This window comes from Ptiloglossa arizonensis, chromosome 11, assembly GCF_051014685.1.
Source record: "Ptiloglossa arizonensis isolate GNS036 chromosome 11, iyPtiAriz1_principal, whole genome shotgun sequence".
NCBI lineage: Eukaryota > Metazoa > Arthropoda > Insecta > Hymenoptera > Colletidae > Ptiloglossa > Ptiloglossa arizonensis.
In genome coordinates, this window is record NC_135058.1 from 17,601,644 (window position 1) to 17,624,922 (window position 23,279).

A 23,279-nucleotide genomic window follows, 5' to 3' on the forward strand; every position below is an offset into this window, starting at 1 on the left:
AACTTTGCCGCACGAAGTTTCTTGATTCTCCCGAAAAATGAATTTGAAAATCAATCGAATACGCGTGCACGTAACCGATATTGGTGATGTAATGAATTGCACTACGGACACATACCGTTATTACAGTTGTTCTGTATACGATACAACGAGAAGCGTTATTTACTATCAGAATTGTCGTACGTACCACCGGTATTAACTATTATTAAATATCATCGAACAAGTGACACGACGCGATACAGTAAGGAGGAGTACAAATACAAACATGCTTCTTTCATTGTAAACGATGTCATCGCAAAATTAAACACACGATCGCACAAAACGATCGCAAAAATTAAACACACTTTTAAAGATTTGGTTCCTTTTATCCATCGAATGATAATTGTTTCCGCGTTCGACACTGCATAGCATGTACTCTTCACGACCCATCAGGAGCTGCCCTCTTGCGGCCAATTAGTGAACGATAGCAATTTCGTTTGACAACCGATCATCACCGAGTGGTGCCGATCGCGACCGAATTGTTATGTTCACATTCGTCCTTTTAACAAGAGAACGCAAAAGGTATAGATTGGCCAGCGACGAGTCGGCCAAAAGGAGACGTTTACAATCGTTTCCGTGATAGTTGAGATAATTGAGATATTTATATTGTGCGTATGCAAAATATTTTTATATTTGCTCGGCGAAATTGTACCTATAACCTTCCTAACGTTTTCATGGCCGCGCGATATTTTCTTGCGTTCCGAATCGTCAAATTCTGTGACAAATACATTTTACTTTAGGACGAACAAAGCTTTCAAATCATTCATTTCTATTGAGAGCAACCAAGAAAATGAGGTTTCTGCGTAAAATAGGTGCCGGATGCTACGTATGTGTATGTAGAGGGCGGCGGTGTGCTGTCTGATGCGTCCAACCAGGCGTATAGGTCTTATGATTTAAAGAGTTCTAATGTAAATACCTGGTCGTCGGCTGTAGTCGATGAATTCGTGACAATGCTTCGCTCATATACAGAGAAACAGTTATAACAACGGTCTGTAGTGAAATCTTTTACGCCTGGAACCAATCAGGTATTTACACGCGTACGCATTTATTTTGAAGCTCTGCTTGTACAACGGTTTACGGTCCACGGTGTATAATTAATATCGTTGACGTTTTTAAACATTGTTACTTTCCTAAACGTTTATAAGGGATTTGGCGATGACGGTATCTTATATTCAAAGGGAGAAATAGTCAAATAACACTTGGAACTGCCATACCTCACTTTTTTATTCATAATGTAGGATGAAATAAAGGGAATTGAAGCAAAGAAGGGAAAAGAGCTACGCATGTAACTCTAACGCATTTCAATAAATTCATTTCAATTAACATTCATATTCTTGCATTTCTTGCGCGTTACAAAAGTTATCTACGTTACAATGTTATATTTCTTTATAGATAGTAAGAAATACTCTAAATTTGTAGCTGATTGACTCTGTACAAGCAATAATTCTTTGTTGCAAATAGTACCAATCCTGGATCTCATCGCGAAGAAGCTGTTGCTAACAGAGACCGCTTTATATAGATACATGGATTACACTCGTGCAGTTTACCCTACTGATTATATAATACTAGTAACTGTCCTGTTTCCTCTTACAAGGGACACCGGTTAAGTGTAAATCGCCGATTTGAACGAAATTTAATACAGTGTTTATAATACTGTATTTATAATACAATTTCGTTTGTTCAAGAAAATACCTAGCTAAGAAAGCCAAATTGATAAATGTGGAACAAGTTATTAAGACATAAAGAAATAAAATCAATCAACAATGAATTAAAAGTAATCGTCTTGTCTTTATTCGTGACTATCCAACGAGTCTATGGTCTCTATAAAATTAACTCCATATTTTCCTAACAATAATCAATATTTATACATTACATTGTTATTGCGTAATTTTCAATAATGGTTATATGTTTTATTTTATATTCCATTTTTTATATGTAAAGGATAATTTCGGTAAAATTAATAAATAACACGTAATAAATTGTTTGTCGAGAATCACCTTAAATTTAATACATATTCAAGTTTATTTAATATTAATCACAAGTTCGTTCAAACATCTTAGGTAACACCGAAACTTTGTTCTTTCGATAATTGTAAGAAATATTTTTATGATATATTCCAAATTGAATGTTTCTGTTTCAAAGTTGCAGTACTAAAATCTTTCATCTATTAGAAGTAGAAATAAGTGAAAAACAACAGCGTCTATTCGGAGAGTTGACAAAACATGGCGACTCCCCTCATGATCCAGTGTTCTTGTGGTTTTACGGTAGGTAAAGTCATAGCGATCACGAAGTTGGTCGAATGTCCTGTGGTTGACAAAATTCCTCGCCTTTCGCTAGTTTTGTATACTGGACAAAGATACGTTTTTCTTACTTTAACATCTTCTTTCCTCGTAGGAATCAACCATACCTACAATAAAAATATGGCAATGACAACGACGACGACGATGATAATGATGACGATGAAGATAATGATGACATAATAATAATAATAATAATAATAATAATAATAATAATAATAATAATAAAAGTAAAGGATGACTAATCAAGAAACGGGAATCAAATTTAATTGAGCGAGTTAACGGTACAAAGGAACAGACACAAATATATTTACAGAGGGCATTTCTTCGTAAAGTACTTTCGGGAAACTCTCGTCCAGGGTCATACGTTCCATGTTGAATCTAGCACCGTCTAAAAACAATCCGTATATATAAACTCCGTCCTCGGGAGCAGAGACACGAACCATATCGGGTTTCAATATAACAAAGTCAAAGACTAGAAGATCTATGGGTATCTGATACTTCCTCGCGTAGTTTTGCGTGCTTCCGGTGAGGAACGCTTGAGTAAAGTAAAATCCCGAGATCCAATAAGAAATTGGCGGTCCGTCTTCGTACCACCTCTAAACATCGATAATATTAATAGTTATTTGTACAGGATTAAAGTTTTTCGACATTTTTGTTTTTCGTTTCTCTATTTGCCAACATAAGAATGACTAGAAATTAACGACTAGAGAATAACGTGTCTTACTTGAAGAAACTTCAAACGTTGTAACAAATCATGGATGTAACTACCAAGAGGTTTTAAAGACGGGTAAGAGTGTTGTTTCCACAACTCGGGTATTTTGTTAGTGAAAATGGCATCGTAAATATCTTCGAGTTCAAAGGACATTACGATGAAGCCTACAAGAGGACGTATGTAAGTAAATACTAGTTGAAACACGACATGTACGGTCGAATAAAATTGATATTCTCGACTAAACCTTTGATAGCTCGTTGAATATTCTCCAGACTGGTTTTCAAGTAGCGAAGAAGTTTGTTGAATCTGCCCATTTCCTGTACCAAAACGGTATTCATGCTTTGCTCGTAGGACATTGGATACTTTTGCAGCGCTGATACGAGATCATAATCCGGCGGGAGCCTGCCGCAAATGTCGCTGGCGATATCAAGTACTATTTCATCGTTCGAAACATCCCCGGTTCCAGATTTACCCGTTTCCTGCAACGAGCAAAGAAATACACACGTTCCCGTCTCGTTTATTCAAGAGACTTTGGCTCTTCAAATTCTAACCACCGTCGCGCGTTAAACGACAATACGGTAGACGGTGGAACATTGTTTGACACGCATCATAGGCTTACTAACCTTTCTCGATCGCCAGAGATCCTAGGAGCGAATATCCGAGGTGGATGCAACGGAACAACGGTTTGAAAAATGAATCATTCGATGGTGAAAAGCAGAGCGAGCGCAAACAAATTACTCTTATAACAAAGAATTTGACCGCATTCGCGAGCATCGAATTCAAAGTTCAGTAATTAAGCGATCCGCGTGTATATAATCACTTTTTTGCTTCCGTTGATCGAGCAATTAATCTGTGCTCACTGTAGAAAGAAGGAAAAAGGAAAGAAAAAAAAAGAACAAGTTGTCTTACGCGGTCGAACATACGACACACGAAATGTACACAATCTATACATACCACACGGTCCTGAGTAAACGTGCCTCGTGGAAAAGGAAACACGATAAACAATGAATAAGAAACGTTAGAACGCGGAAAATTGTATTATTGTAAGTGGATATACCTGCGTGAGTAGAATCGAGGAAAATAGAAGTTGCGTTTCCTGCTGGTCCTTAATGATGTCAGCATTTTCGTTCATACCGAAAACACTCGACTCGGCGATTAAAGGTAAATTTCTCGTGTATTCCGTGTAAGCTTCGTATTCTCGAACGTTCGGGCAGTAATAAATGGTGGAAGTTTCGTCGAAATAATAGATTTCGTCGGTGAGTAGTTCTCTGTAAAACGATCGAGATCGTCGTAACGATGTCGCGTTTGCCCGATAGGAATTCGAGCGATTGAAATTTACGAATGCTTACTTGTGGTAAAACATGGAGAGAATAGTTTTGAGAGTTCTGCGATCCCAATTGTCCGTCACTCTGCCGCCATAGTTGCACTCTCCGATCAGATAGTGAAGAGCGTCGAACCTTACGTCTTCGAACTCGTTAAGAAAAAGATGCAACTGTAGGACGCTGATCCGTAGGTCGGTCTCGTTGAATTCGTATCCGATGTTCCAACCGATTGGACCGAATTTTCTCCTTTCCTGCACGATAGCGTGAAAGAAGCACAACGCATAAAGAAGTTTCTTGAAGTAATCGGGTTGCGCGCAAGATTCGAAGAAATCCGGATCACTGATCGGATCGCTCGTATAGGATCGAAGAATGTTGGCTTTCAGGCCTTTCGGCGGTTCGTTGGTCATTTTGATACTGTTTTCTAGAACCGACGAAGGAAAATGTTCGGACGGATAACTCGTCAACCATAATCGGAATTCGGAATGAATCGTATCGGGCATCAAACCCTCGCAAATGTTCTCCAAGGTGCTCATCCAACTGATCGCCAGATGACAGTTCTGCAGGACCACCCAGTTACCGACCATCACGGCCGTTCGAATCGTTTCTTCGGCAACCGGACCTTGACCTGCCGAGTACGGTTACAAGTTTCTCCTCGAAACGGTTATTTTTTCTATTTCTATTTCGGTGCACTCACCTTGACCAAGGGAAAGGTAAAAGAGACGACTCGCTGCGTAACCTTGCTCGTCCGCGAACACGAGCAACAGTTGCGCCGGATCGGTGCCAGGCGTCAAGATGAATACCAACGGAGTACAACAATTGGAATCGGCGTAAGACGAGGATAAATCGAACGGTGGAGGATCGACGTATTGCGGGCCGAGTTCCGCTAAAGAAGAAAAATTCAAGTCGTGAAAGATTCGGACGCGCGAATATACCGTGAATATATATATAATATATGGATAGATATCACCGCGTCGTACAGCGCGCATTTCCGAGGGGTACCTTCGACAAAATTCTGCGACGCCGGAACGATCTTGTCCGGACGAATGCACCTCAATATCAACATCCTTTCGAATAGATTCGATGTTTGGAACGGCGAGGGAATTGGCGCGTTCTGTGGTTCTTTCGAATCGAACAGTTTTCTCCATTGCTCGGTATCGTTCGTAAAGGCCTTTCGAATACCCTGATCGAACAATGTCGGGTATATCAGAACGATTACTTATTCACGCGGTCGTGCCTTTTATTTTTAAATAACGGTTAAAAGTTGGAGAACGCGCACCGAGAATGCCTCCACGGTGTCGAGATTACACAATTCGTTCCACTGTTTCATCGGTAGCCACGTTGTCGGATTCACGTGTGGATTGTCAAGACCGATTCCACCCGTCAGCAAAAACATCCACTGCGGCACAGAAAGCTTTCCCTGTTGCTCGAGCAAATTGATGGTCAATAACATGGTAAACAGTAGCTTGTCCTTTTCGAAAAGTGATCTGCAGACGTTCGTGTAAAGGGAATAGGTGAAATACTTGACGAGATCCGCTAGCCGCAGTTCCACGGTTTCCATCGGTTCCGTATTATCGATAGCTAATTCGAATAAATTGACGAACCATGTCAACGAATACTGATACATCGGATCGACGTGCGCCAGTACCGCTGAAAAGGAAACGAAACTGTTACGTTACGTTCGACCAGCTATTCCTTGGTAGGAACACGAGGCGGCGGCGACCCTTGCACGGTGGATTAGATCTAGCGCGATATCTACAATGTCGAAATAGGAATACCGGTAGCAAAGAAAAGTACGGTCGAGTATTCTGCGATCGATGTGTACTGCAATCTAGCTGCGTCGATCAGCGCCTCCGTTTGTTCGGCCGCCGTCTGTTTCGTTTGAATCTCGTCGCTTAAATTCTTGGACGATGTTAAAACTTCGATAGCTTCCTCGTCTTCCAATAGATTGCCCTCGGCGATCGACAGTATCTCCAAGATTTTGTCCTCGGTTTCGCGAAGAAGTCTGAAATGAAACGCGCGCGCCAATAAGAATAATAAAACGGGGAGCAATTTCTCGATGATACGACAAACTTTTTGTTCGCGGCCCCCTGCACGATCAAGGCGTTCTTCTCCGTTTCCAAGTCAGGTCTCTCCTTCGCAACCACAATACCTAATAGTTGGTCTTCCAATCCACTCGGCGTTATCATAAAGTTTAACAAGGTTACCTTAACCGCTACCTCTGGCAAATAATGGGGATTTCTTAACCTCGTTGTAACGTAGAGTCTGTAAACAGAATAACGGTGAGAGTTGCGTTCTCGCGACGAACGATCTATTCCTCGTCGAGTACCTGAAATTGGTATTGTATTCGACGATCGAATCTCCGAATTTTATACAAAGCACACCGCCTTGTCTGAACGTTTTCTTCATCAGAATCGGCTCGAGGACGGCATCTATATCTTCACCGACGCGCTCCAAAAGTACCGGTTGACCAAATTGCAACGCATTCTCCAATACACGACCGTAGTCGGGTTGACTGAATCGGATAATGTTCACGTTATTCTGTCTCTCCATGTTCCTTATCCATCTATTCGCTTGACCTTGAGGGTCTATGATCAGCGGCCATCTCCTTGCGTTTCTGCGTACGTTAAACGCGAAGGGGAAACAATAGGAATTTGTAGGTAGGTAAGATATTGTACAGGTGGTAACGGTACTTACTCGACGATAATGCCATTGTCGACGGAGTACGCGTCCCTCGGTAATCCGCTGATGTTCCAATACCTAATTAAAACTGGATCTCCGAGAACATCGCGCAACTGGAAATCATGGGTGCAAATCACTCGCAAGTCGGTACAACGTTCAATCCAGGCAGCGATTTGTTGAACGCGAAACGGCATCGTGAACGGACCCATGTACGCTACTATGCCAGAAGCGATCGCAATGTCGCCCGTCAAACGGTGATATCTACGAGATCGCGGAGTATACGCGCACGAGTATTGTATATCCTATTTCCATCCACGTACCAAGTAGAGATCGACGGTACGCGAGATCGTTTTACCTCTTTTCCAGAGCTTTCACGGTCTCGGACCAACGCGTATATTCTCCACCCAAGCCTCCGATCAAGTCCTCGGCGCGCTTCAATTTAATCTCGCAGTCCGCCACTTTGTCGGACATTTCTTGAAAAGCCATTTTTCTTTGGTCCAAAATCTCTTGCAACATTCGCAGTTTTTCCTACGCGGCAATGAGAATGAGAATGTTTTTCGTTCAATGGGGTTAATCGAACGAGAAAATCGTTTTAATAACCTGTACTCGACGAAGTTGTTCTCGCTTCGCTCGGAGAGTCTCCACGGCGGCGTCGTAAACCTCCTGGGCTGCGGCGAGAGCTATTCGTTTCGGGGCAACGACTTTCGATACTTTATCGTATTCCGACATCGCGTACACCCATCGACACAGTCCCTCGCAAGCCGTCGATACTCTCTTTACTTTCTCAGGATCGAAATCTGGATTGGTCAGATAGTGTTTACGAATTCTCTCGATCACGTGATCGGGTATATTATCCTTGTCGTAATTGAGCAACGAATCGAGAAACTTTACGTCGCTTAGCATTCGTAGTGCCGATCGCCAGTAATCCTCCAGATACGTGCCGTCGGGTTGCAGAACTCTTTCCGGTTTTATTTGCTGTGCAACACATACGTTTTCATTATTATTATTATTATTATTATTATTATTATTATTATTGTGTATCTATGATATTACAACGATGGAATCGAACGAAACGAATCGATCGCAACCTTGAGCACGCAAATCGCCTCGATGATCAATTTGATTCCGTACGGTGGTTGTTTCATCGCTCGGATCTCCGCAATATCGGTGGTTGTCAGCGTGTTCAGAGCAACTTGAGCGCGTTTCAAGATTGGCATAACTTCGGCCAAATCAGCGTCGCACTCGGCTTTGATCGCGGCTGCTTCGTTCGCGTAAGTCTGAAAATTTCCAACGGTCAGAACGAAATGAAACCGAACGGAGAACGAACTCGAGAGTCTCGATTCTCGGACCTCGGCAACGCTCTCGTCGAGTTTAACAATTTCTTCGAACGCTGCCACCTCTTCCTTCTCCTTGTCCACGTCGAGCATCATTTTTTCAACGTCATGCGTGGCGGTTATTAATTGCGGTTGCAACGATCTCAACGTCTCTTGCATCGTTCCAACTTGCCGTTGCGTCTCGTCCAGTTGGCCCAAACCACCTTCGTAACGAGTTTTCGCGTTCGTTATTTCCCTGTTTCGTTCAAATAAACAGTCTCGTAGAGAGAGAGAGAGAGAGAGAGAGAGAGAGAGAGAAACGGTACGACGCGGCGACTCGAGTAACATTATTAAACACTTACGTGCGTTTCTTCTCGAGTAAATCTTTGAACGTGTTTATCATCTCGAGATAGGAAATTGGCGTGACGTAAACGTATCTGTTCAATCGAATAAAAAACTCTGCGCTGAGATGCTCCGTGGATACGTGAAAAAATTGACACATATCGATACTGGCGATTCTCTCGTGATCCGTCAGATCGATCGTCGATAGGAATCTAGTCGCGACCGCCGATAGAGCATCCGTTGGCCACGGCTTCGGTGAAAGGATGAAAGGGAGAGAAAGTGAACGAAGAAACGTGAGACGTGAGACGTTTGCGTCTCCGTTTCCAATTTCGAGAATAAGTAGAAAGGAGAAGTCAAAGTCACGAGTACCTGAAGCCAATCGATGGTGCAACAGTTCACCAACGCTGGAAATTTTCTCATCCGAATACGAAAATTATTGCCTATCGGAGACATAATCACCACGATGTGCAATTGTTCGCGCGTTATCTGAACGAAAAGATTGAACAAAGCCACCGCGCTTCCATCGGTTTGCACCGATCGGTCCCGCTGCCTATCTATCTGCTTCATTCGCTCGGATATCTCGATCAGCTCATCGGTGGTAAATACGTTCGGTATCTAAATTTCGTTCGAACAATCGTTTTTCAAATTAATGCCTTCCTGGTCGAATCGAATGCATTTACCTCCCCGGAGTTGAGCATATTGCCGACGTCTTCGAGAAAGCTCTCTTCCTTGATCTGAGTATCGGAAAAGATGAACGTCGAGTGAAGATCCGTACTAGTTACCCGTTTCAGAATTTCCTTCACGTCCTCGTGCCACTCGGAAACTCCGTATTGTTGGGTGATCTCGACTTGAAAAACATCGTAGTCGCATATGTGGGAAGCCAATCTGGTCAGCGACTGTCTTCCCGAACCGCCAACGCCGACCAGAAGCGCGTGACTTCGCGGTTGTTTGATGATGCGAGAGATGCGAGACAAATGTTCGATGGCGAACCTAACGCGATGGCGAAGCAACGTTTTATTTTCAATCGATTCCCGGGCTCTCGACGACACTTACCGAAATAACACCAAATTCATGGGTTTCCTAGTCATTGTGTTATACTCGTCCAGATAAGTTTCCACTACTTCTCGCAATTGATCGAGATCCGGAACCTCTTGGTAAAGTCGAGTATCCACCTTTGCGTCCGCGAAATCACAGTACAGCAAATTTCGGAGTTCCGTCTCGGTGACGAGTTGCGACTATGGAACACGAATGCAAGTAATTTCGCAAACATTTCTCCGAACGAGCGTGTCGACCACATCGATCGACTTACTCCGTTTTTGGCATTGGTCGATCCCCTCGTGGGAAGAAGGTCTTGGAACAACTCTTCTATGACCACTTCCATACGATTTCGCAAAGTAACGCGTATCTGCTCCACCAACCAAGACAGATCTTCCCGATCTATCAAGCGATCTCCGAACACTCTGAGTACCTCGTGAACCCAAAGTCTTCTCATACTCGTTAAAGTCGACATTGTTTCAGGAACGGATAACAAAACACCCTACGAGTAAACAATTATTCGCCGAATCGTTGGTGGACGCGCACACACGTGTACGTGTATGCGTGTGGCTCGAGGAACACCTGGATGCGATGAGAAAATAGGACACGAACGATATCTACGAGTTTGGAAAGATAAAAACGTACACGCGTGTACGGTACACCTTTGCACGTACCCGTATTGTATGCGATGTTCACGGAGACATACAAGACAAGATTAAAGCGGCCACACGGTTGTGACTTTTATTCTCGCAAATGTTGAATCCATCCGTAAAGTGTTCCCCGTGCGTTCAGTTATGTTCCATACACATCTACGTAGATTGTATATGGAATCGTGTTCAAAGTTCGTAAAAAAAGAGAACCTGTATCACTCTAGAGAAGTCTCGAAGATTGAAAAGGTAGTGACACTTGGTCGGTGTCGGCAAAAGATTGCAAAGGCTCTGCTTGTACACGTCCAACGTAGCTAGAACGATTTCATCGATACACGGATCGAATTCTTTGCTGAATCCTCTGAAACGGAAATATGGGTTAAAATTAAAATGGCTAAAAATTCCCTCTTTCGTCTTTTCGCGCGCGTAAACAGAGATGCGAGTTGCGCGCATCTCGAATAACGAGACTCGTAAGAGTTACCTTGTGTCTAGATGCCAAAGAACAATCTTGCTAAATATCATCGTCATTACTTCGTCCTCGAACTCCGATATCGTTAAAACGACAAAGTGTCTCTTGAATCGAGGCGTAACGTCTTTTCCACCGCGTACCGGCGGTGCCATGGCACACATCAAGTGAACATCGATCAGTTTTATCATCGTTTTATCTCTCCTATCGAACCTTAAAACGAGTTCGGCGAAATGATACCGACCGAACAAATAGCCGCGGAACGTTCGTCGACTTTCGAACAAATCCAAAGCGAAGACCTTACCACTCTCCGTAATCCAGCCATTGTCGTAAAAGTTCGATAGGTGGTTGCGCGCCATATATTTCCTTCATAGGCATCGAAAGATCGTCGATAAAAATGATCCAGCGCTTACTTATCGGCGCCCCGAAAACGCCTTTCCGTCTTCTGTCGAGTTTCCCCATAATCGTGTCTTGCGTTTGGTTCGCCGTAGTTTGCGCGGAGAAATTAATGATCAACGGTTTATTCACCGTAGGATTGTTCTTTCTCAGTAGAAAATCGATTATATAAACTGATTTCCCAGTCCCGGTCGGACCTACGAACAGCACTGGTTTCGCGTTGCTCGTCAACAATCGAAACAGAGCCGTGTATCGTACCGTTTCGATCGTGGGCACTATTATTTGATTCACGGGAATGTCGCGAGGAATCGACGGGCCGTCGAGTAATTCATCGGACCACAATTTCCACTTTCCTTTCCCCTGAAACGTCATCGGCGAGTGATCAGCGTGTCCCGGCTAATAGAAAATTAATTTCGACTCACTTCTTTGACGAATCTGTAGTCAAAGACAAGCCCGTGTCGCGGCATCAGAAATATATACGGGCGCAAAGGAGGCTCTATCGATGCCGGTAGTCCAAACGTTTCCATCAAATTCGATGGAAAATCTCTCTCGAGAAAGCCGCGAAATAGGACGCTGAAGCGTTCTCTGGAGTTCGCTTCCAAAGTGCCGCCCAGGGCCCAGATACACGAGAAGAAAAAGGAACCCTGTACAAAAATATACGAGAATAACAGATCCGATTGAAACCCGTATTACTATACAGTTGGACGGACGATACCGTACGCGGTACAAGGTGATACCGAAGCTTCGTTTCGAACGAGATTTGTGGAAATCTCAAGGTCGGGGTCGGCGCTTTTACTTTTTCAAAAGGCGAAAGAACACGCGTACAAATATCGGAGTCTACGAAAGTAATCGCACGCCGCACTCGACCCCTTTCGGGGCCGTCTCAACGCACGAACGCACTCGACGTCATCGGTTTCATCGATAATTTAGATTCGATCGCGAATCGATAGACGGTTCTGCTCGACGTAGCCTGTACACGAACGAAATACGAGTACGTTTTCGTCCAACCTCGACTTGCGCCCGTAGATCCAATTCGTCTATATTCTTGGTTATCTTCTCGTCGCGGTACTCGTCGAGGAAACAGTCCATTAGATACGTCAACGAACGTAAGTGATTCGACTCCGGCATCGGACACGTTTCCTGCACCGTTGAAAACCGTGTTCCTTTAAAAGCGCAAGAGTCAGCTGGAGAGAAAGAATCGAGTTTAAGGGGAAGGACCTGAACGTCGCTGTGCCGCAACCAGTAAAACAGGGGATCGCAAAACCTTCGAAAAAGCGATCGATACAGATAGGATTTCAACCATTGGTCCAACGCAGCCGGAGTCTCGGCTATCCAAGACTCGAGCAAAGGATCCCAACCGAGCGCTCCAGGTTCCATGTAAATCATTCCTGTAGCGAAAAGTGATCGGATATAATTCCGTGTACGCGTGTATTTATCATATATCGAGGAGATCGTACCGCAACGGGACACCGTGGCTGGCGAGGCTACTTCCAAATCCATCGTTTCGAATATCAGATTCGTGAGTGGCGCCAATTGGATAATTTCTCCGCTCGTCAAGCAGAGCTTCTTGTTATCGTCGAGTACCGTGTTCATGCTCTCTATCCATACCGCATCCACGGGACCGTCGAAGATCAGCCACTTGCGATTCCCGCTGCCCGATGTCGCGAAAGCGCGATAACCGATGGCCAGAACTCCGTCGGACCATTCGTGAGAAATCGGATCGAATTCTCCGTAGAGCTGACCCAACGTCACGGCTTTCGGATTTATGACAAATGTTTCTACTTTACGTTCGTTGATCAGGTTCTGTAACGTATCGGGTGAAATAACGGGCTGGTAGGTAAATTGTACGCGTACGGGCGATGCCCTGCACGTTTTTTAAACAAAGCTCGTTACCCGCTGTTCGCAAAGCTCAAGAGCATCGATCAGAACGTTACGGGCGGAACTTTTTCCAGCGAACGCTGGCCCGACGATCATAAATCCGTGTCTGACGATCATCATTTCGTACATCTGTTGTATTTTCTCTAAAAATACGGGAGTGCATTGCAGGTTCGATGCCGAACAGGCGTCGCGAGTGCACGCGTTCAAGTCGGTATAATCTGGTTCCGGAAGTTCGACTCCAGGAAAGAGATCCGACACGATGCCCTGCAACGAGAAAAGGAACTGTACGGCAGCGCGATCAGTGGTCGAAAGTTTTCTTCAAAAGTGGTTCACGTACGTTGAACAACGGTAAGTCTTCGTTGAGGAATTTCGGTAAATTAACGTCTTTGATGCTACGCAACACTAAAATATCCTCGTTTCGATCCGGATACTTGATCTTTAGCTTTCCAGCCGCCACCAGAACAGATTTTACCGCCCTCATACCATAATCGTAGTGATTTTGACTGGAAAGTTGCTCGGAGCACAACCTGTACGCTGTCACGATTTTCACCGAAAGCGGGCGTGCTTCGTAGAATCCGTAAGAATACAACATGTTCTCAGCGATCAAAGCATAGTCCGGGACCTACGGATGCAAACACCGAAAGTAAAATTATGCAACTAGTAGCTTCGATTACGATACGTTTGCTAGAATATCGTAGAAATTCCACAATTGAATGTTGACCGTTGTTGACCGTGATCGAAAACGGACGAAACTATCTGCTAACCATCATAGCGACCGATCGAAAGAGGGCCTTCAGATTATCCGGAAGTTCCGTTCTTCCAGCGTATCCAGGGTTCATTGTGATGAAAATGGCGCAAGTGGGGTCTAATTTGATCTCCGTAGCCTCGAAGATAAGCGTTTCCTTCGCAGCATGGATGGCTCGTTGAATGGTTAAAATTTGTTGCGCTACCACCGACAACACTTCCAAATCGATTCGATTGAATTCATCGAAGCAAGACCATGCACCCGTGCTTGCCAATCCCTGACCACATTATTTTCGGCGTTATATCTCGTATAATTGTACAATTGAACGGTAAAGTAAAGAGCAAAGAGAGGAAAAGAAAAGAGGAGGAGGCTGTGCGCGAGTTCTCCTTACCTTGAAAAATTTCCCCAAGGCAATGTAATCGAGTCCCTCGGAACAATTAAAAACGATGCACTGTTTCGCCACTGCTTTAGCCAAATCCTTGGTCGTCTCGGTTTTACCGGTTCCGGCGGGACCCTCGGGTGCGCCGCCAAGATTCAAACTCAACGCGCTGAACAAGGTCCGATAACATCTGTCGGTTAACGGCGTTATCACGAGTCTCGACGTATTGCCCAGATATTCGTACGCGTAACGCAACCAAGTGTTTATCATCGTTGCCCTCATGTCGTCGTTCTGTAACCGATAAGATACGAGGTGCGAGGATCTCCAATATTTCACTTCGATTCTAAATTACTCGGCTCGCTTACCATCCAATAGTATCTCAGTTGCGCCAACCATGCAAAGTCCGTTGCATCGTTAACTTTCTGTTCGCACAACGCTGCTACGATGTCTCGACTGTGAACGTCCATCGTGACCAATGCCTCTGAAACGAATAATTGCAAGATTCCGAGAAAACGTTATCTACGGTAAAGTTCCTTCGTACCTAAAGTTGTACGATTTTGCGTCGATAACGGTCCACGAACTAATTTTACTGTTTCGTGCAATTCGCTTGTACAAACGCCGACGTAGCTTTCCAAATTGCTCAAAGATTTCGACAATGCCTCCGTTACGTTTACCGTCCAATAAAGTTTGCCGACGCATAAAATCGTCTGACCAGGCCACTTTAGACTCCATTTCGATCTGATTTGCTTCGAGTACGCATCCTTCGCTAGAATAACCTATTTAGAAAATTTCGAATACAACGACTATATTCGAGTCATGCTCTTGCATGCGTTCAAGCGTAGGTACGTAATTTCGTCTACCGAGTTAAGAAGAAAAATTATCACCTTAAAGTATCGCCGTTATCGCGTTTACCTGCATTCGGACGCTCTTTTTCATGGAAGATTCGAGCTCGAGCAGCCACTTTTCGACCTGTCCCCGAGCCGCTGCCGTATCAACGATCTCCACGAGAGCGATTTCTTCGTCCTCGGACGATTTCATCGACGTTATCTCCATATCGTCGGTAAAGTTCAATCTCTCGATACCTTCGAAGCACTTTTTTAAATGCTGTTGTACCCTGATGGTCATCGATTTGTAAAATGTAACGAGAAAGAGACGAAATATTTTTCCAGCCGGCTCCGACCGAGTGCGCGTAACGTACGAACGTACGAACGTACGAACGTACGAACGTACACACGAGCGAATTCTTACCTGGTAGGGTCTTTCGTTTCCGATAAAATTTCCAAAAGTTCGTCGTTCGAGAGGAAGAAGAATCGCGGGAAAAAGAGCCTCTTCTTCTCCAAATAGGCGGTAAGTCCCTTTTGTATCAGATCGAGTAAATTTATACATTTCTTGAAACGTTCGAGCATTTGATCGATTCCAACAACGGACATGACCCGCGGATCGGCCGCTACGAGCTGCATAATTTCTCTCCAGATCTACGTATGTCGGGCCGTTGTTAAAAAAATTTCGTTAGATCGCGACCGCGCGGAGCGGTTTTTCGACGACGAATAAAAAGAACAAGGAGGAAGCAAACGAAGGGAGACGTACTTTGTCGACGGCGCTGAACCGTCGACCCTCTTCCGGCATTTGCTGTTGAATATCGGCCGAGGAAAATATCGGCTCCAGGTACATCCACGTTGCTTGGACCTGTAGCCAGTGATCCATGATATCCAGCAGCAAGAGTAACTTGGACTCCCATTCTCTGAGAGCGATAACAGAGAGTCGATCGATCGTTTACGGTACGGGAGAGAAATAAAGAATCGATCGCACAGAGTCGAAAAACACTTACAGCGTCTCCTTCTCGAACGGTCGAATATAGAGAGAGTTCTTCATGGTCTGAGCTTTGGTCAAATGATCGTCCAAAAGCAACTGTATATCGTCGATACTGGCAATCACGTATGTACCGGTATCGCGATAAGGATTAACGACGAACGCAATGTCTGCCCAATCGAGATGCATTCGAAGGAGAGCCTTTTCCAAACTGCCCTCCTTTGTCGCTGACTCCGAGACCGCGTCGAATTTCGAAACATAGTCGAGCAAACCGTAATCGAGGATCTGCTCGAAACACTCTCGTCAGAGAACCAATCGACGCGTAAACGTGGATACGATTGTCCACCTAAATAAATACCTTGGTGAGTGTCATCGACTCGTCGACCTTTATGGGAAAGCCGACTATTTCGGAAACTTGTTCCCAGTGACGACTCTTCATGGATGGATTTCCAAGAGTAGATATCACGGGCATGTGCTCTCTGAACTCTTCTATCTTGGTTCGAATCGTTTCGGCGAGCTTCCGAGCGATTGGTTCTTGTACGGATTTTTCCAATTTATAGATGGTACGATAAGCGGTTCCTGTCAACGCCTCGATGTCCTCTGGATAGTGGCTACCCACCGTAGAGTTCATCCAGGTATCGTAATTGGTCAGGAATTCGCACGCGGCGTCGTATAATTTTTTGTACGGCGCGAGCTTGTCCGCTGTCTGGTCTCGCGTCGCGTTTTTCGATGAAAGTACAACCAGACACAATTAAATGTAAACCCGTTTGAGCGCAAACGATTCTATCGGGCACCGTACAGGTATTTACCGTCTTTCGTAGCGGATACTCGGACTCCTTCCAACCGAACAGTTCTTCCTCGTCGTTGAATCGATCGATAGTGTCCATCGCGGCGATCAATTTCTCTTCCAAACGATCGGCCTTCTTCTTATACCGATATATCTCCTCGATGTTACCCCAATACTGCAATTCGTTGCAGTGCTTCGCGTACGTTCGAAGCTCTCGTTCGAATTGTTCGATCCTTTTCTTCAAGCTCTTCTGATACTCTCCAGTCTTACTCGCAACAATTTCTCGGTGCTGCTCGAAAACTTCCGGAAGCTTGTGATACCTTGCGTTACGCTTCGTAAGAACGAGGACTCGAACGTTCGAGCAAAATGTTCAATCACGATTGTCGTCTTTACTTACCATTGAAAAGCAAAGTTATTGGTTTTCAATTCGACGGGACTCAAAATCGAATGATCCGATAGCAAGAGAACGTATTTAACAATTTCCTTTAAACGGCCTTCCAACTCAAAGGCAGTTTTCGTTTTCGTCTCGTGTATGAATTCTACGAGTTTCATCAGTTCCAAGGTGTTTGCCGGTACGCTCAAGGCTCGGTCCACGATGTGTTGATAGGCATCCCCTATACTGGATAACGCGTGAGCGGATTTCTCTATCTACGTGTCTATGATATCTACCTATTCACTCGGATACGTACAAACGTAACTACACAAGTTCGTGTCCTATCTGTCTGTGTATACTTCGAGTGTAGCAATGTACGTGTACTCGCGTCTGTAGAATAATACGCATATCTCGCGACTTTGAAACCATTGAAGAAAAATTAAACGTAAAAGAAAAAAGCGTAACGGAAATATGTACGAACCGTGTACGAACGGCCGAGATGAGAATTACCGACATTTTATGAAAAATTAGTACGGATGAGATCGACGACCGAACAATTCCAGAAGAGGAGAGATACTTTACCGACATTTTAAGCAAACGCTAGACACGCATTTTGTCACACGATGTACACACTGAAGGCAAGACACGCTCCGTAAACAATGTCACAATAATCAAAGAAGGAGATTGCGATAATACGATTTACGTGTATAGAATTACTTACGCTCGAGATTTTTTCAAACAATCGCCAACCATTCTAAAGACCAATTCCTCCTTAAGCCGGTGGGCAACCGAAGCAACATGATCCATAAAATTTCCTCTATAGACGACGAAAAATTCACCGAAATAAGTTCGATGAAGTTCGACCGGTACGTGACGGGACAGCTGATCGTAGCGTTCGATTAGATCTCGATAGTTTTCGAAATTCGTGTCGGTTTCCGTTTTCAAAAATTCTCGAACCTTCTGGGTTTCCGTGTCGTCTACGAAACTCGCATATTTTTCAAATTCCCCAACTTGAAGCTCGAGTTCTGCTCTTTCGTTGTTGATTAATTGCGCGATTTTCTCTGCGCGTTGCTCGATGTACTCTTCCGATATACGTGGCTACGATGACAAATCGAACAACGGAGACTGTGAAATTATTACGCTGAAGGACAGTTGTGAACGCTAGAACAGTTGACCGGTTAGAATCGAAGATACGTCTAAATACATTATTTCTACCTACCGCGTAGACTAGCGGTTTTAAAATACACGTGCACACGCGTATCGTGTATCGAGGAATCGAACGAGACCAAGTGTTCCTAAAATTCACCGTTACACGGTTAACGGCACAACGTATAGTATAATATTTACCTCGAGCAACGATCGACCAACCTCGAGGGGATCGGTGTTCCTCCATTTCAGTAGCGTTTCAACGCGCGGCAACCAAGTGACTGCCTCCCGCGGAGCATTCAGCAACCTCGACAGCGTTTCCGCAAAGGTTTTAAACGTTGGCTCAAACGACACGATTGTACCCCTTACGGTCATCCTCACATCGAATCCGCAACGCGTATTCTACGAACGGAAACATATCCGAAACGATCGATCCCTCGATTCACCGATCGAAGGGAAAACCACCAACAATCTGCGCAAATATTCTTCGCTTACGTTCGCGTTGAAAAGATAGTCGATGTATTTTTTCATCGATTCCAAACAGAGTCTTCGTAGTTGATCTTCCATAATAAAAGCGACACAATTGAAAAATCTTCTCAATCTGGGAACGTCACTCGTCGAAGGTAATTCGTTTCTTTCGTATGCCTAAAGACACACACATATACACACACACACACACACACACACACACATCTGCGTTATAAATTATAGCCGAATTATTTAAATATTCTTCGTATTTACCATTTTTCGAACACCTCCGATTTAGATTCGTATTACGTGTGTACACACGCACATGTATTCATACGTAATTATGTATCGGACAAAGCAAATCGATCGAGAACTTGAAACTTTACTAATAGAAGTACTATATATCGACCGTTAAACCGATCACCCAAATAGATCGTAGCGATACAAACGAAGTTTCATACTTTTATTAAACGATTAGATCTGGTTTCTTGCTTCCGTATTCGTACAAAATGGACCAATGTAATAGTTATTTTTATTAAATCGCGATACCAACGATTGCACGTGCTCCTCCAATAAACTCCCTGTCGTTAAACACAATCGTACAAAATTCCAGCAATATTATTATTAATAATACAACTTACTTACGTCTTCTTCCATTAGGGGCGACCGTGCCGATCTGTCGTAGCGCTATGGTTTATTTATTTATTTTTTCTTTTCACGGAGGGTACAGTGTCCAACTGTACAATGTCAATAAACGGGTCAAGACGTTTGACGAAAATACGAAACTTTTCTTGTATCTTTACGACCTACTTGCTCGAATTAATCTTTCATTGTGACAAGCATTGTACATTGTAAACGACAAAATTTTCATTTTGTCAATTAAAATCTTTAAATCTACATCCTCGTTTAAAAGCTGTGTGCTAGTAATTCATGCCACAACCGAAAACTGTTTTTCGTAACTAGCTGGTGAGTCAGTCGACACTTTTATCGAAGCATCGTTGCATCGAGTTGGCAAGTGGAAGGGATAGTTACTTAGGAAGCGACGAGTACAATTGGAGATCATTGTTCGAGCGAGGCTTGTTCTCCGTGGATTCGTTACAACACATTTTCTGATGTAGGAAATTTCAGTCTCGTATAGGTAAGAACAAGATTTGTTCGTGTATTAGTAACCGAGGTCGAGGAACGCACGTACAATTGATTTCCAGTTTCACTTTTTTTTTCGATTTTTCCCATTTTTTATTGTTTTTATTCTCATTCAAAAACGGGTATCAAGTAAAGAGCTTACGTTCGTTTTTGATTTTTAAACTTTATCGAAAGTAAGCATTTATGCGAGGGTGTGCTTCGAACGATCTTGGAATCGCGACACGAGTACACGGTTGAACAGATTGAATCGGATACGTAGGTACCTACCTACATGTGTAAATATTTACGTCGTGCAGCTGTCGTTAACAATTGGAAGTTTCCACTTTTTTAACGCTGCGCAAACGTTATACGTGCAAATATTCATTAGGGATCGTTTCGGCTGGAAACGCTAAAATTTGTTCAATTACTTTTCTCACTTGTTTATTGTCTCATGGAAAGTTGTTTCTTTCGTTTGTACCATGAATTACAAGCCCACCCGGAGTATATGTATATCGTGCATAAGTATGTACTTGTACGAGTGCAGTATTTTTCAGATAACTGAACAATTTTACCCCAAATAACTGAAATGGAATCGTCTTCGGCACTGTTCGTTTCATTCGGTTCGAGCGTGCCATATCGCGATATCTATGTGTACGAAAAGCTGCTACACCGATAGATACACGGCATCATTTTCGTCCACCAAGGGCATGTAATACAAGATGCCTTCAATTTTAGTGTACAGTAAATTCTCGTTGTACAATCACCAAATTCTATTCGTTCCATAATTCCGGTACAATTATAATCATCGCTATCTCCACCAACTTCAACGATATTATCCATCTACGTATCACTCGAGTCCAAAACGAGATGCACCGTTGTCTGTGAAAGCTCATTGCGTGCGCAAAAAGTGACTTATGTTACGAATCGTTCGCATTCCATAAGCCGTAAAGCTCCTAAATGTCGATCGTACAACAAGAATTTACCGTATTTCGTTTACCATCCCCGTTGAATGGTTCGCGTGCGTTGGGTCACGGCCCAAATACGAAAGATCGATTTCGGGAATGCAACCTGAACAAACACGAATAACGGAAATTTTACGGTCTCGAGTTTTTTCACTTATCCGGGAAATACCGCACATACCAGACAATGCTAAATATGTATATAAGAATAATGTTTCTATTCATACCGCAAATAAAATGGTTCGAAGTTTCGGTAGCCAGTATTTTTCAAGATTCTCCCTCGTTTGACGACACATCCTTAAGACGGTTTTCTCAAAACTACGGAGATTGTACGACGTACCGCGCGCCATCAGTTGCTTTTCGTTTATCAGCTTACTCTCGCTATCGTGTCAACCGCACGCCCATACACACACGCGCACACATGTGTATTATGTATAGATACATTTGGGAAGGGTAGGACACAGCCGACTAGCCACCGATCGAATGGCAATTTTGTTTAAAATGCGATTAAAATGATTAAAAATATACATAACAATTGAAATAACCTGCACGATTTTAATACGTTCGAATCTTAAATATTAAGGCTCATTGGCACAAACGTATGGACACACGTCGACTTATTCTCGATGTAAATTCACTGTGCGCGAAAACCCGTGAAAATCGGTCGGTAGCCAACTGTGTCCTCGTCTCGTTAACTATCGCAGCAAAAGCTACACATTTCGTTGACAAATGTCAACGTTAGATCGGAATTACTCGGTGTACTTTTCTTTAGTAGAAACTAACCTGAATTCCCGATACCAATAGTCTACGATTCGTCGCATAACAGGGCAATAGAGGATAATTATTCTCTTCAATTTCGCTTTATTCCGTCGATAACTGTCCGCGTGTCCTGCCGGCAGACGGATTGCCTCAACTTTCTCGTTTCTCTTGAACACGGTGAACTGAAAATGGTAGCCACTCTCAATACATTCGTTCCTTCCTTGTGCTCCCACCATCTTTCCACTCAACCACCCTCTATAATTCTATTTATTCTACAAGTTGCCGTAAAATATAACAACCTCAAGAACAATACTAAGAACTACAACTACTTTTATTACTACTACTACTACTACTACTATTACTACTACTACTATTAATAATAATAACAACAAAAATGATAATAATAATAATAATAAATAATAATAATAATAAGAGGAAGAAGAAGAAGAAGAAGAAGAAGAAGAAGAAGAAAAAGAAGAAGAAGAAGAAGAAGAAGAAGAAGAAGAAGAAGAAGAAGAAGAAGAAGAATTGTATGGCCAGGGAATTTGAATTCAAAGAATTTATACGATAAACGCACCTGATCGAACGAAGGTTGTGACGGATCGCCGATAACAAATTCTACGACCGATTTCTTCACGTTCAACGCATATTCTTCTTTCACTTCTCTCACCAAACGAGTTACAGATCCCTTAAACTTGTTTTGCCATTTGGCTGGAATCATCCGTAAAATATTTCCCAAAAGATCGAGGTCCATTGACCCTACATAAATATCATCGATACCATGCGTTAAATAATAATAATATCGCAAGATATTTTTGTCTTTGTCCGTTATAAAATTTTCCGTTTTCTTCCCTCTTTTGCCTGGTCTCGGTTCAATGTCGTCCGTTTCGCACAACAGTTTCTCCCTTTTCATCATTTCGACAAGTTGCGCACGAAAATTGTCTCTTTCTTGACAAAACGACAGATATTTCTTCGTTTTTAAAATTGACTTTCCTTTCCTGCGTTCCATAGCTGCTGCGTATTACGACGCACAAATCGACAAAGGTAAATCGAGTCAAAATACCTTAGTTCAAAATTCGATCGCTATAATTTCCTCGATCTGAGCAACCAACGTCGCATTAATCGCTAACCATTTACAGTTGGTGGTAATACGTACATACATATTGTGTACAACTTTGCCCACTACGCGCCACGTACGTAAATACGAAATGCCGGAAATGACCTAACTATATGTAAGTACACGGGCGAACACGCGATTTTTGACTCTCGGTCGTTTTTCGACATTTTGCGTTTGAGAACGGAGAACATTCGGTGAAATTGGAATCCGACGAATCACATGTGCGACTAGGAACGTTACGGATACCGTGGATAGAACTTTTACTTCTACTAGCTGTGTTTCGATACAACGAGATGTTATTTCAATACGCGTTCGCTAATACGGCAAATGAGGTAACTTTCCATGACAACCGAGTCGTATCTGATTCCGTTTCTTTGTTTCGAAGACTTCCGAACTCAAAATGCAACTCAGTTTTAAACGCTAATAGCTTCGAACAATTACAAACCACAAACTTTGTTCACATTATAGAATATGTTATTCATCGGTAGT

The 23,279-nt window shown here is 43.2% G+C and overlaps 1 protein-coding gene across 4 annotated transcripts; it reads right to left on the reverse strand.

The window, feature by feature from the left end:
* Nucleotides 1-1,804: 1,804 nt before the first annotated feature.
* On the reverse strand, nucleotides 1,805-23,234 carry LOC143152621 (dynein axonemal heavy chain 7). 4 transcript variants are annotated; one of them, XM_076322935.1, is made up of 50 exons: nucleotides 22,251-23,234; nucleotides 21,698-21,855; nucleotides 21,142-21,295; nucleotides 18,861-19,010; nucleotides 18,567-18,767; nucleotides 17,941-18,317; nucleotides 17,244-17,465; nucleotides 16,869-17,166; nucleotides 16,418-16,765; nucleotides 16,079-16,344; nucleotides 15,838-15,991; nucleotides 15,499-15,725; nucleotides 15,163-15,364; nucleotides 14,792-15,026; nucleotides 14,616-14,731; nucleotides 14,263-14,541; nucleotides 13,891-14,148; nucleotides 13,464-13,748; nucleotides 13,142-13,390; nucleotides 12,706-13,051; nucleotides 12,467-12,636; nucleotides 12,257-12,388; nucleotides 11,671-11,892; nucleotides 11,157-11,608; nucleotides 10,868-11,065; nucleotides 10,600-10,747; nucleotides 10,014-10,241; nucleotides 9,758-9,939; nucleotides 9,385-9,694; nucleotides 9,074-9,319; nucleotides 8,725-8,954; nucleotides 8,399-8,618; nucleotides 8,138-8,326; nucleotides 7,650-8,024; nucleotides 7,405-7,577; nucleotides 7,065-7,310; nucleotides 6,697-6,984; nucleotides 6,441-6,632; nucleotides 6,146-6,372; nucleotides 5,647-6,017; nucleotides 5,370-5,550; nucleotides 5,065-5,253; nucleotides 4,398-4,995; nucleotides 4,106-4,316; nucleotides 4,003-4,011; nucleotides 3,672-3,692; nucleotides 3,293-3,527; nucleotides 3,061-3,212; nucleotides 2,648-2,932; nucleotides 1,805-2,443 (listed from the first exon to the last, which is right to left on the reverse strand). In XM_076322935.1, exons 1-50 carry the CDS (start codon nucleotides 22,680-22,682, stop codon nucleotides 2,237-2,239), a joined length of 11,844 nt encoding a protein of 3,947 aa, XP_076179050.1. In that variant the 5' UTR covers nucleotides 22,683-23,234; the 3' UTR covers nucleotides 1,805-2,236. The 4 variants fall into 4 exon arrangements, with proteins under 4 accessions (XP_076179050.1, XP_076179047.1, XP_076179049.1 ...); XM_076322932.1 differs by lacking the exons at nucleotides 16,869-17,166; nucleotides 17,244-17,465; nucleotides 17,941-18,317; ... (3 more) ...; nucleotides 21,698-21,855; nucleotides 22,251-23,234 and having other exon boundaries at nucleotides 6,697-6,975; nucleotides 16,418-16,705; XM_076322934.1 differs by lacking the exons at nucleotides 12,257-12,388; nucleotides 16,869-17,166; nucleotides 17,244-17,465; ... (4 more) ...; nucleotides 21,698-21,855; nucleotides 22,251-23,234 and having other exon boundaries at nucleotides 16,418-16,705.
* Nucleotides 23,235-23,279: the final 45 nt, after the last annotated feature.

Bases quoted from the DNA above. Each gene is read 5' to 3' on its own strand.
- LOC143152621 (XM_076322935.1), bottom strand. From the start codon at position 22,682: ATGGAACGCAGGAAAGGAAAGTCAATTTTAAAAACGAAGAAATATCTG. The intron at 8,619-8,724 runs GTAAGTGTTTAA...TGAACGAAACAG, and splicing joins TTACTCGAGAAGAAACGCAC to GGAAATAACGAACGCGAAAA. The intron at 5,254-5,369 runs GTACCCCTCGGA...TTTCTTCTTTAG, and splicing joins GTCGCAGAATTTTGTCGAAG to CGGAACTCGGCCCGCAATAC.